General features: G+C 42.8%; 1 protein-coding gene across 2 annotated transcripts in view; it reads right to left on the reverse strand.

The window, feature by feature from the left end:
- The window catches only part of BCL2L13 (BCL2 like 13), a 104,502-nt gene that overhangs the window by 57,673 nt on the left and 33,589 nt on the right, over positions 1-13,240 (reverse strand). For both annotated transcript variants that reach the window (XM_026654342.1, XM_026654341.2), the window contains exon 5: positions 11,890-11,959. In XM_026654342.1, coding sequence (XP_026510127.1) covers positions 11,890-11,959 — 70 coding nt within the window. The remainder of the gene's footprint in view (positions 1-11,889; positions 11,960-13,240) is intronic.

A 13,240-nucleotide genomic window follows, 5' to 3' on the forward strand; every position in this document is an offset into this window, starting at 1 on the left:
CCCCCCCCCCCACTCCTTGTCCCCTGACTGCCACCTCCTGGGACCTCTGCCACTAACTGCCCCCTAGGACCCCACCGCTTATCTAAGCCGCCCTGCTTCTTGTCCCCTGACTGCCCCCTCCTGAGAACGCCCTACGACCCTACCTGTCCCCTGACTGCTCCCACCCTTATCCACACCCCCACCCCATATTCACACCCCCGCCCCCAAACAGACCCCTGGGGACTCCCATGCCCTATCAAACTACTCCCCGCCCTCGACAGGACCCCCAGAACTCCTGACCCATCCAACCCCCTCTGCTACCTGCCTGCCTCGACCCCTCTCCACACCCCTGCCCCGACAGCCCCCCCAGAACCCCAGACCCATCTAACCCCCCCTGCTCCCTGTCCCTGACTGTCCCCACCCCTCTCCACACCCCTGCCCCCCCGACAGCCCCCCCCCCCAAACTCCCGACCCATCCAACCCCCCCTCCCTGTCCCCTGAACAGGGCCGGCTTTAAAGAGCCCAGGAATCGGGCTGCGCTCCAGCCGGGGTTGCGGGGCTTGGGGCCGGGCTGGAGGTGCTGGGGCCGGCGCTGCTGTGGCAGCCGGGAGCGCTCGGCCCAGGCCGGAGGGAGCCGCTCGGCCAGGGCCGCGCCTCCCCGGAGCTCTCCTCCTCGCGCCTCCCCCCCCCGCCCCAGCTTACCTGCTGCTGCCTCCCGCTTGCCCCTGCTCAGACTTCCCGCTAAGATCTGATTTGCGGGACGCAGGGGAGGGGGAGGAGCAGGGGGGCGGAGCGTTCAGGGGAGGGGAGGAGGGGGAAGACAGCTGCGGGCCGGACAGCGTGGTGAGGCTGCAGGGCATGGGGGGAGCCGGGAAGGGGCTTTGGGTGCCCAGCGGCGCTTGGCCGCCGCTTTGCTATCTATAAATAGCCGACCGGGGGGAAATCCCGGACATTTTTAGATTTTTAAAAATCCCTCCCCCAGGACGGCTATTTATAGACCGAAAAGCCGGACACGTCCGGGGAAATCCGGACATATGGTAGCCCTAGCAATACTAAAGACTATGTGCATTACAGTGCACAGAGAAAGTGTGCTATTTAGAACTAAGTAGAACTTGTCCGAAAATGAGAGTGGGGAGAGTAGGGAAAACTTCATACAAATTATTGAACAAAAAAAATTTTTTTTAATCAGGAAAACTGTCATCCACAACTTTCTGACTAGCTGTAACAACGGGATAATTCTCCACTTAGTTACACCACTACAATTCCACTAAGTAAGCAAGGCTACACCAGTGTAACCAAGAAGAAAATTTAGCACAAACAGTACACAACTCAATCAGGTTTTGAAGGGGCAGTGTAGGAAAAATAGGGTAGCTCCTTTATTTGTGTAATATTTCACAGTAGTCATATCACATGCAACCTTTAGCAAACTCATTCTTAATTTCCTATCTTCTAGCTTCATGATTATGTGAACCTCCTTTTCTTACAAACTGCCAGCCCATTTACCTGCTTAGTTGACTCAATTATCCTTACGTAACTGGTATCCTCTGACCCAATTCACAAAACCGGGATTCTACTGCAAAATTATTTGGACTGGTATATTTAAGGAATTACATTTTTTTTAATTATGTATTTTGGAGGTATAGATAAAAATAAAGTATCTAGCTCACAGATTTCAAATATGGCTACTAAAGCTGGATTTCTAAATATATATCTATCGATAGATATAGGATGATTAGATCTTCTTAAAGAAACTATAATTTACTCTTTGAAATAAGGCTGCTCCTAAAAAAAGTTTAAGGACATTTAAACAACACAGGAGAAGCCTTAAGGCTCCTATATTTTACTTTCATATCATAGACTCTGAAGAGAAAGTATTTTTGACTACTGCAATTCCCTTACCAACCCTCCCCTAACCGGCCCTCCAAACAATTTCCAAAACCCAATGCGGCCCTCAGGCCAAAAAGTTTGTCCGCCCCTGGTCTAGAGTCATTAGGCAGCTCTGCCATATTGGAAACATTTTACAGAGTTTTCCATTGAAAATAACAAATGCAGCTATCTTTAGTATTGTCTCCTTTCCGCTCATGTTTGCATGGTGCATAAGTTCTGTGAAAAACTGTACTGTTTAAATATGGCACATGTTCCTGATTCTATACCAGACTGATCAAGTGCATGCGCATACTTATTTCTCAGTCAACTAATCTGATCACTGCAGACCAACACCAATAGAGAGATTCTGTGCTGGGCCTCACAGAAGGCGCAGTCAAGGGTGGAAGTGTATGCAAAGGTTGCTTTGAGTCATCATGCTACCTGGATTCTGGGCCATCTAGGATTCCATATGGCTCTTGGTGTAAATTAGCTCTATCCAACTTGATTATAGGCTGTGTCACTTCCCACTCCTGTCTCTAGGCCGGGAGCTGAATGTGGAGCAGCACCGGGCCAAGAGAATTCTTCCCCAGCCAGCTGCAGCACCTCTATGTCCCCTATATGCTGCCATATCAACCAACATACAGGGTTCAGGACAGGGACCAGAATCAGAACCTTATTTTAGATAATGTAGAAAAGCTGAACTATCTGTGTTGGGATCTGGGAGCCATTCCTAGCTCTTTCACTGACTTAATGACTTAGGGTATCACTTAACTTCTCTGTGTTTCAGTTTCCCCATCTGTAAAATGGGGAAACTTACTTCACATGGGCATTGAAAAGTGCTTTGAGATCCAAGGCATTCAAAGTAATAAGTATTTTGTATTAATTTTATATTCAAGATATCTCTGACTGTTAAACCAGTATCAAATCATGGTGGAAACTGGTTTACTTCTGACACTGGGTTCCTCACCATGCCTGTATTGCTGAAGAGCATCACGCCATTTTTCATCTGGCAGAAGGCGGCTCAAACTAGTTTGAATGTGAAGGTTTTTTTCCAGTACTAATCACAGGCTATCTGTGGCAAGAAAAGCATTGCACTGCATAAACTGCCAGATGCTATGCTGAGCAAAATGAAGTAATTTTTTTTTATTAAAAAAAAAACAAAACAAAAAACGCTACACCCATCTTTCCAGCCTCCGTTTTATTTTTTCTAAGCCAGATAAAACAAACCCAGGTAAAACATGTGCCTAAGCATTCCACTTGCAGGAAGATGAATGCATTTGTGTTTAACCTTTAGATGACTGTTTTCTGCTGCACCTCCTGTGCATCTTTGGTTCCTTAATATGCCATGTAATCCTTTGGAACAGATGTGTTAAGCAGCACGTAAGGGGAGTGAAAGTTTTTTGTTCAGATGCTTGCTTTTAGTCAAGCAAGGGCTGATTTCAATTCAGTATCCCTATTCAGTATTTTACTAAAAAGCTAAATGACTCTGCAAGCAATGGCATTCCTTGGCAAAAGCAAACTTGACAAGGCACTTAAGTGCAATTTAAGATCCAATGTTATTTCATGCGTGGGTGATGAAAATTTTGAAGAACTATTCTCTTTAGAAAAAGCTGATATCAAATCTGCCGTCTTCCCTCAGATTTTTATTATTGGGGACATTTTGCATGGAAACAGCATCTGTCCCTCCTTATGAATTTATCTGCTCCTACTGTTGGCTTTCCCTCCTGAAATGACATCGCTCTGTTTGCGACAACAACTTCAGGTAGCAGAAGTGAACATGAGGAGCAGATAATCTCCCAAGGGAAACAGTCTCCATTTCTACGCAAAGTGCCCCTTGTAATAAAGATACAAGAGCAGACAGACATCTGACATAAAAGCAGATTTATTTCTCAATGAAAAGCTTTTCAAACTTTTTTTCCCCTAAATTGTTTGGCGCTCTGAGAATATAATAGGAATTCTATAACAAGGCAAGCAACCAAAGTATTCTTACCAGTCTAGCCTCATACTTTGTAGTAGTCAAATCTAATTGGTAGGTCAAGACATCAACTTATAACTATAGATTTTTCTAATTTATCTTAGCAGCTTCTTCTCCAAAGGGGAAAAAACAGATAAGGAGAACTGGGGAAGACTTACGCTGCTATAAAAAGACATGAGAGTTGTTCTCTCTTATCCTAACTGTTGTTTTTCTACAAAATGCTGTCCAGAAAAGAGAGAGGAATTTAAGAGGAAATGAAACCAATAAATTCGTACTCCATCTATTCAAAAAACAAGTATTATTAGAGGAACTGCTACACATTCCTGGAGGATAAGGATGCCCCACAGAATGATGTAGGCATATACTGTATTTATACTATAAACTTTCCATTCTGGTTTGCTGAAACAGTATCTTGTGGACTAAAAGTTTTTCACTGGAAATAAAATCTGACAGCGCTGGATGGTTAATTCTAGCAGGTCCTATGGAATATCTGTCCTGATGAGGCTGGTCCGCCAAAAAAGATGCAAGCATCTAAGATGTATTTTGGTTGAGATTCTCAATCAAAAGCTAGTTTAGGACTAGAAACTCCGTTGGCTGGAAGGAGTTGCACAGGCTTGCAGGTTAATTAAAGGGCTGAATAACCAGACCCAAAGGTGGAAGATCTACTTGGCCTAGACAGTCTAAGGCTGCAAAATCTCAGTTCTAGTAAGTTATATGGGTAGCAGACTACTACATTCTTAAGAAAATTTGGTAAGAATTTCAGTGCAGAGGATTTTAGTTATGGAAATAAAATACTCTTATGATTAATTATTTGTTCATGCATTTAGTTCATTGTTGAGGTATTTCTTATGCTTTGGTAATTACTTTTGAAAGCCTGGAACACTATTTTTTACTTTTATACAATTTTGTTATTATACTTGTAAATAAATCTCTCTTTATTCTTTCCTTACATGGTGGTTGCAGTCAAGGAAGGAGGATAATATAAATCTTTATTGATTATCTCCAAAATAAGCTACTTAACGTGTTAAAGGGGACAAAAAAAATAACTTCTCTCTCTGAAACTGTTATACAAGAAACAAATGAGAATTAACTTGTAGACAACAATTCTACTTTACATTAAAACCACTGACAGAAAGTCCAAATTCTATGTTCCCATTGGCTAATTGGTTTATATTCAAGGTTGACATATTGCACATGCTCAGAAGTACTAGGTTTTAAAAAAAGATGGCTGACAGCACACACAAAATGATGATATCCACCAAGGGTAAATCAATAGTGCCTGTGTAAAATACCTCCTTTAGTTCATCAAATTATTAAATAATTTTGACATTTGTAACTATCATTTGGGCAATATTTTACAGCTCTTCCCCTTAAGCCCAAACACTATATTTACATACATATGCAGACATACGTGCTCCACCTATCTCTTCTTATAGCTTGTGATCCTATAAACCGCCTAGCTGACAGGATTCTGAGACCATTACGCCACTGTAACCGTGCCTCAGTGGGTCACAACTGAGCATGCCAAGATACACCCCAACAATGGTGGCTAATCCCCCACAGGATATACCAAACCAGCAACAAAAGTAAACTTCTGTTTCACCACACGGGCTAGCAAGAGGACATAAAGGCAGTTTCCTCAGGCATTCCAGTTCTTTCCTCAGTACCTGAGTCACAGGCTGCTCACTCAAAGAATTAGCATGGAGACATTCATGTTCCAACAACACAGTCTCCCCGACAGGCTGACCAAACACAGCCACTTGGTCATCATAGGGCTGTTTAAATTCCCTGACAATTTTTATTCCATCTGAAACCTTCTTAAAGCTATCCACATTAGGTCTCTCTAACGCAAAGTCAGTGGATCCATTTTCAACAGAAAAATTCTGGCTGCTAGGAACTGAAACTCCCTTGGTCAAATCACTTTCACCACATCCCTCATTTACAGCAAACTGCTTGGAAAAACTACCATGAAGATTTTTCCTCTTCAGGAATCTTTTAAAGCAACAATTCATCTTTCACAGAAATTCTGCCCTTACCCTCTTCACCTAGGGCTTGCTCTAAAGGAACATTTTCCTGAGCAACAACAGACTCTTTCTGGGTTTCACTTAAATCCAGAATCACCTCTGATCCATCAGGAGGATTTTCACACAACCCCCTTTTAAGCAAGCTGATAGACTTACTAGATAAAAGGTTAGAGGCACTCTCTTTCCCTTTGCCACACGCAAACTTAGGAATCATTTCCTCCTTGTTACAAGTTTCCACACTGTTCGTGGGTAACAAAGTCAAACCACCTTCATGCTCTCCTTGTGCCCTAGCTATGATCATAGGCGCCAACTTTCTCCAGTGCCGGTGGGTGCCCACGCCCCCCACGTCCCTTTCCCTGCCCCGACTCCACCCCATCCCCGCCCCTGGCCCCACCCCCATCCCCAAAGTCCTCGCACTAACTCCACCCCCTCCCTGCCCCTATTGGATCCTTCCCCAAATCCCCGTCCCGGCCCCGCCTCTTCCCCAGCGCGCCGCGTTCCCCCTCTTCCCCCCTCCTTCCCTGCCCCGTGAATCAGCTGTTTCGCGGCGCAAGCGCTGGGAGGTAGGGGGGAGAAGCAGAACGCGTTGGCGCGTTCACGGAGGAGGCGAAGGCGGAGGTGAGCTGGAGCAGGGGGGCAGGGCCACAGAGAGCTGCCGGTGGGTGCTGAGCACCCCCCAACTTTTTTCCATGGGTGCTCCAGCCCCAGAGCACCCACGAAGTCAGCGCCTATGGCTATGATATCAACCTGGCTAAACAGAGTTGTCATACCTTTACCCAGTAACACACTATCAACAGGCAAAATAGAAACACCAGAATTGTCTGGGATCTAGTTATGACACCAACTGGATGCGACCTAGTTATAATGTCATTCTCCCTAGCAGACACAAACTTAGGACCATTCCCTTCCTGGGCTTTAGTTAAATCCAGATCCAATTCTGGGACAACTCATAAATTTTCAAGTAGCATAAACTGAGAAGCATAAAAATAAAATAAAATAAATTAATGGAGATATCCTATCTCCTAGAACTGGAAGGGACCTTGAAAGGTCATCGAGTCCAGCCCCCTGCCTTCGCTAGCAGGACCAAGTACTGATTTTGCCCCAGATCCCTAAGTGGCCCCCTCAAGGATTGAACTCACAACCCTGGGTTTAGCAGGCCAATGCTCAAACCACTGAGCTATCCCTCCCCACTTTCTGTCTGCTTCACAAAGAACTAGAGGGAAACTTTTCCTCAGCAGGCATGCTGCTATTCAAAACAGGCAAACAATTGGAGTCATCCTTTCCTTTGTCCCAGTACCCATGGCTGATTTCAGACATATACTTAGAAAGTGAGACAGTTTCTTTAACAGGTAAGTTGCCACTCCCAACAGATAAACTACTATTCTCCACATTATACTGAGCTGCTTTAAAACAAACCATTTCTACCTTTTTTAGGCTTATTTTCACAAACTTTACTTGCCAACAATCCATCACTCATAAAAAAAAATGTACCTTTTTCTTCCTCAATTATGGCTTCAACCTGACCTTCAACTTTAATTTGCTCTAGAGAAACCTTTTCCCCATAAACAAGCTCTCTGTGCTTCATCTAATTCCAGATTTACTTCTGAGGGCTTAGCTACACTGGCGCTTTACAGCGCTGCAACTTTCTCGCTCAGGGGTGTGAAAAAACACCCCCCATGAGCACAGCAAGTTACAGCGCTGTAAAGCGCCAGTGTAAACAGTGCCCCAGCGCTGGGAGCCTGTAAACTAACCCCTTCGTGGAGGTGGAGTACCTGCAGCGCTGGGAGAACTCTCCCCCAGCGCTGGCGCGCGACCACACTCGCACTTCAAAGCGCTGCTGCGGGAGCGCTCCCGCGGCAGTGCTTTGAAGTTTTGAGTGTAGCCACGGCCTGAGATATCAGAGATAAACAGCTATTTTTCACCTTCCCCAGGTTTGAGTAACTCTCTCCCTGGCCATAGCAAAACTGGTTCAAGACAAACAACTGCTCAGAGTAATACAACATACCAACATTGTTATAAACTGGACTTTCAAGAGGATACAGTTCCTGCTGTTCTTCTATTGCTTTTTTGATTTGGAGCTCAAGTCTGGCAGTTTCTTGTTGCATCTGGCGAACCCCCTCCTCAGCAGCCAGCCGTTCCATATGCCTTGCATGGGCTTTTCTTTCTTTGAGCAGCTTCTTTTTCCATTTTAGCGATCCTTTCACTAGGTTCTCTTTCCAGCTGGGCCAAGGCTTGCTTCTCCTGCATTCTAAGTTCTGCATGTCTTTGTTCATGTTCAAGACACAGGCTCTCTCTCGGGGCTTGAAGTTTGATTGTTTCTGCTGATGCCTTCTGGCTCATCGTCACTGATCTTTAACCTATAAAACTCTCAATATCAAATTTCAAATTTTGAAGAGCATAGGGTTCTGATCCAAAGCTTAATTGACCGGGTTCTGTGCATCCTAAACAGACTATGTCACTGTAACCGTTCCTCAGCGGATCACAACTGAGGATGCCAAATTCAGGACCAACTGATGAGAAATAGGGCAGATACACCTCAAGACTGGTGGCTAACCCCCATAGGATACACCAAACCAGCAACAAAAGTAAACTTCTGTTTCACCACACTGGCTAACAAGACGACATATAGGCAGTTTCCTCAGGCATTCCAGTTCTTGTATCACCACCAAAAACACTGGATTCAGAGATGAGTGGTTCTTTACAACCAGTCTCATCAAATAATAGGTTCTTCTGATCCCAAAGGACCAGCCACACACCCAGGTCAATATATAACTTAGATCTTACCCAAAAATCATGCTGATGCCAATCCTTTAGTATCTAAAATCTAATGGTTTATTCATAAAAATAAAGAAAGATGAGAGTTAAAATTGGTTAAAGTAATCAATTACATACAGTAATGGCAAAGTTCTTGGTTCAAGCTTGTAGCAGTGATGGAATGAACTGCTGGATTAAGTCAAATCTCTGGAATACATCCACAGCTTGGATGGGTCATTCAGTCCTTTGTTCAGAGCTTCAGTTTGTAGCAAGGTTCCTCCAGAGGTAAGAAACAGGATTGAAGACAAAATGGAGGTGTTTCTAAATTAAGTTCATAGAATATCAGGATTGGAAGGGACCTCGGGAGGTCATCTAGTCCAACCGCCTGCTCAAAGCAGGACCAATTTTCCAGGGCCCTTTATAGCTCTTGCCATGTGGAGGCCATCCCATTGTTCTTACTGTGGAAAATTACAGCAACAAGATGGAGTTTGGAGTCACATGGGCAAGTCCCGTGTCCAGGCATTTCGCCTAATCACAGCAGGAAATTCCATTCAGTGTAGATAGGCGTTTCCCATGGTTCATTGTCAGTTAAATGTTCCTTTGATGGGTCACTCAATTTGAATAGTCCCTCCAAGATGTGCTGGCTAGCTACCTTGTGGGTATTACCCCAGGAGCAAACATTTGAAATCCAAGTATACAGCCAATACTTATAACTTCAAATACAAAAATGATACATGCATACAGATAGCATAATCATAACCTTTTCATAGACACCTCACTTGACAACCTTTGTACAAGATTTGCTGCAAATATAGAACAGTGGTTGCAACAATGATCTATATGGTCATATTTTAAATCAGACAACATCACAGCTTGTGACCCAATAAGCTACCTAGCTGACAGGATTCTGAGACCTACAGTAGATGCAATGTTGCGCTCCTAGTTCATCAGTAGTTTCTGATGCCAAAAATTACTGAACAGTTAGCCATTGGATGAGAGACTTATCACCCAGAATGTCAAAAGAGAAACCTCAACCCATACTCGATTCTGCAGCTGATTTAAGACCCTGCATTTGAAAAAATTATGTTAGTGCAGCTCTTGGGGTTCACGACTTACTCTTCTGCTTTTTCCAGTTACAATAGAGAAAAATATAGTGCCTAACTATGGTCTCATCAAAGTATGTGTCTGAGCGTGAGGTACAATCTATTTTTAAAAAATGAGAAACATTAACATTTATCTAAGAGTGGCTACTGTTACTGATAGAGCCCTGTTACTGGTCAGAGTCACATGACCATATGAGCTATAAAGCTTAAGAGGGCAGCACAAGAAGCAGAACACATATGGAAAGATGACTTACAGGGTATAAAATATGCAGACGTGAATTTTTTTTTTTTTTTTTTTTTTTTTTAAGGCCACAGGAAAATCTATTGTCCTTTCTGATGAAAATGGATCTCCAACAAGAAACTTATGCCTTAAGTACAAGCATTATAGTCAAAGGTATTACTTCTCCACATCTAGGGTTGATCCATTTTCAGCAAAAAATTTCAATTTCCATATAAATGATAAAAGCAGAAGATATCTGGTACTTGTGTATTACAGCTAGTTAATTTGTTTTTTTAACTAGTTATGTCCACTAATGACATATTAGACAGAAAATATATTAATGCAATGTTAATGTTCAGATTTTAAATTGAAGAAGTCAGGAAATTCAGAGTTGAACTTTGTGGGAACTTCAATTCTGGATCCCTGCGCTTACAGAATCATAGAATATCAGGGTTGGAAGGGACCTCAAGAGGTCATCTAGTCCAAACCCCTGCTCAAAGCAGGACCAACCCCCAGACAGATTTTTGCCCCAGATCCCTAAATGGCCCCCTCAAGGATTGAACTCACAACCCTGGGTTTAGCAGGCCAATGCTCAAACCACTGAGCTATCCCCATGTCTTTTCATTTTGTATTATAATCCCATGAGATCTCAAATTAGGCAGGGCCAAGCGAAATTAGCACCATCAAAAGTATCTCAATGCAGCTATCACTTACATCAGTAGGAAGTAGTTTTGCCATTCAACATGTAGCACTTTTTGCTGGGTCAGTGCTGAACCAATGCTCCAGCTAACATCAGGCTGGACCTATGCTCTCTTTTGAAAGAGAAAAAAGGACCTGGCAACTTGTGGCCATTAAAAATCTCAGCTTTTGTGTGCATACACACACAGGTAAAAATAGAGTGTTAGCCTCAGTGAGAATATGGCCATTATACTAAGGTAATTATATTAGGCTACCTAAATTCCATACGAAGTTTCAACTAGAAAAGAAATTAACTTTTGGTCTTGCCCTGCTGCATAGTGTAGCTGTGTACTGTTAATAAATCACTGCATTTCATCCCAGAGATGGCTGCATTTGTCTTCTAGATGAAGTAATTCCATTTATAGATTTGCATTTCATTTTAGCAGTTTTGGGATCCTCTGAGAAACATATCTCAAGATAGATGGATCATACAATGTAGTACAAAGCGGTATGCAGAGGCCTCAGATTATAGAAAAGATGCAGTACCACTGTATCAGCAAAATCAACTATCACATATGGCACTATGACATAATAAAAAGCCCTCTTGTAGCTCACACACCTACAATAGTGATGCTGAGGCTGCTGCAGGAAGCTTAACTCAATTTTCTGAGCCATTAAAACCTCAAAATCTTGGAGCGTGTGGTTATCTTTACTTTTCTCAGAACTAGATTAACAAGTGAAAAGAATTTAAAAAGCCCACAAAACAACTGAGAAGGGATTGCAGAGAAGTATAATGGAAACACTCTTCTCAATTTTCACTTCAGAACTGCTACAACAGCAAATGCTTCTAGGGAATTTTAAGTTTTTAATAATTGGCATCCATGCATCGATGTCAAGCAACAGCAGCTCTATCTCTTCGTCTTACTACTTACCCAACACCAACATAAAAAGATTAGATTAACAAATAGCAAATGCATTAAAGTGCAGTCCAGCAAAAAAAATACAAAATTGCACATCATAGAACTGGAAGGGACCTCGAGAGGCCATCTAGTCCAGTCCCCGGCACTCGTGGTAGAACTAATCATCATATCCACACACACACACACACACACACCTCTTTTTGAGGGGAGACGATATTGGACTGTAACACATTTATTTCTGGTTCTGAGTACTACTAAATATTTGAAGTCTATAGGTGTGTATATCCTGCTATGGGAGCATTATAGGGCAAATCCTCCTCATTAGTTTCCAAGCGTTAAGAACTCAAAGTTAAGATAATTCTGTTATTACCTTGCTCCATCCACTGGCATGAGCGTCTGTCTCCTGAGTGCGTTCTCGGTATTCCTGATAAGTCACTGGCCTGCAGGAATTAAACCAACACCAAAGGTTATAAAGGGAAAAAACAAAGATTAAAGTTCTTCCAGTTCCCGGGTAACTAAGTGTTCACACATCCACTGCATGCAATTACAAAGCATGTCAAAATGAAGCTTAAAATTAAAGTGCCGCTTAAAAATTAACCAGACGGCATTGATATCTCGGTGCTATAATCCAGAGTTATTCCTTCAGTAAAACAAAGCAAATTCATTTTTAGGGGATTAGGTAAAGAAAAACTGATCATCCTGCAAAGGGGGAACTATCCTCTGGCATTAATGGTCCATAAGCTCTCCATTTCCTGCTTACCAGTTACCAACAGGAGCAGGGAAATGAATGGAAGATAAAAGAGCTCCCTGTCTGTATGAGGCCAACTGAAAGATATAGTGTGTCTATTTCTAAAGGAGCACATAGATGGTTAACAAGATCTGACAGTTTGTAGAGCACTGCAACAAAGACAATTTTGTGCTAAGGGTTTAATATAACTAAGTCGGTCTCTGAGCATACATCATATGCTAGGCAAATGAAAGATCTACAAAACTACTATTTCTGTGCACAGGTAACTCACATGGGTCACCCAAACACCAGTTAGCCTGTAGAGATCTTAGCACAGAAGTCTCATTAGCACTACATACTGCATCAAGAAAAAATTAAAGTGGAACCAAATCAGTGCTTAGTACTCATTCTTTTTCTAAAAAGTTAGAGAAATTTCATCATTAGCTGATGTGACAGCCTATCGGCGGCACTATGCCCTTCCATACACAAGACAACTTCATTTCTTGGCCCAATAAAAACTGGACATAAGGGAAGTTGTTGCTTTTATTAGCTTCTGAAGATGGAGGACATAGTGGCTAGACCACATGTTTCAGCTGGGCAGATCAAGGAACAGAGCTGATTGGCTCCACAGACAGTCCTGGTCAGATACTCTAGATGTAACAAGAGACCTTTTCTGTGGAACTGAGGGTAGCATCTTTGGGATTCAGTCTGGTGGATCTTAGCTGGTCTATGAACAAGTGCAAAGAGACCCAATTTGCATACCCAAGAAAGTGTGACAATCCACTCTCCATTAATACCAATTTAATTTATTAAGTCAGCAACTGGACCACTTGATTCACTGCAAGAAGGTGGTCTAGTCAAGGAACTACTTACACATCTCATTACCTCTCAAAAGCCTACATGAAAGTCACTCTCCTCATAAGGGCCCATAGAGATCAGAACTGAAAAACTTGGCAACTGATACTCTGGGATTTCAGTACTTTGTCATTTAAAA

The sequence above is a fragment of the Terrapene carolina genome, unplaced genomic scaffold (assembly GCF_002925995.2).
Source record: "Terrapene carolina triunguis isolate 2854851 unplaced genomic scaffold, T_m_triunguis-2.0 Scaffold190, whole genome shotgun sequence".
In the NCBI taxonomy this organism is placed as follows: Eukaryota; Metazoa; Chordata; order Testudines; family Emydidae; genus Terrapene; species Terrapene triunguis.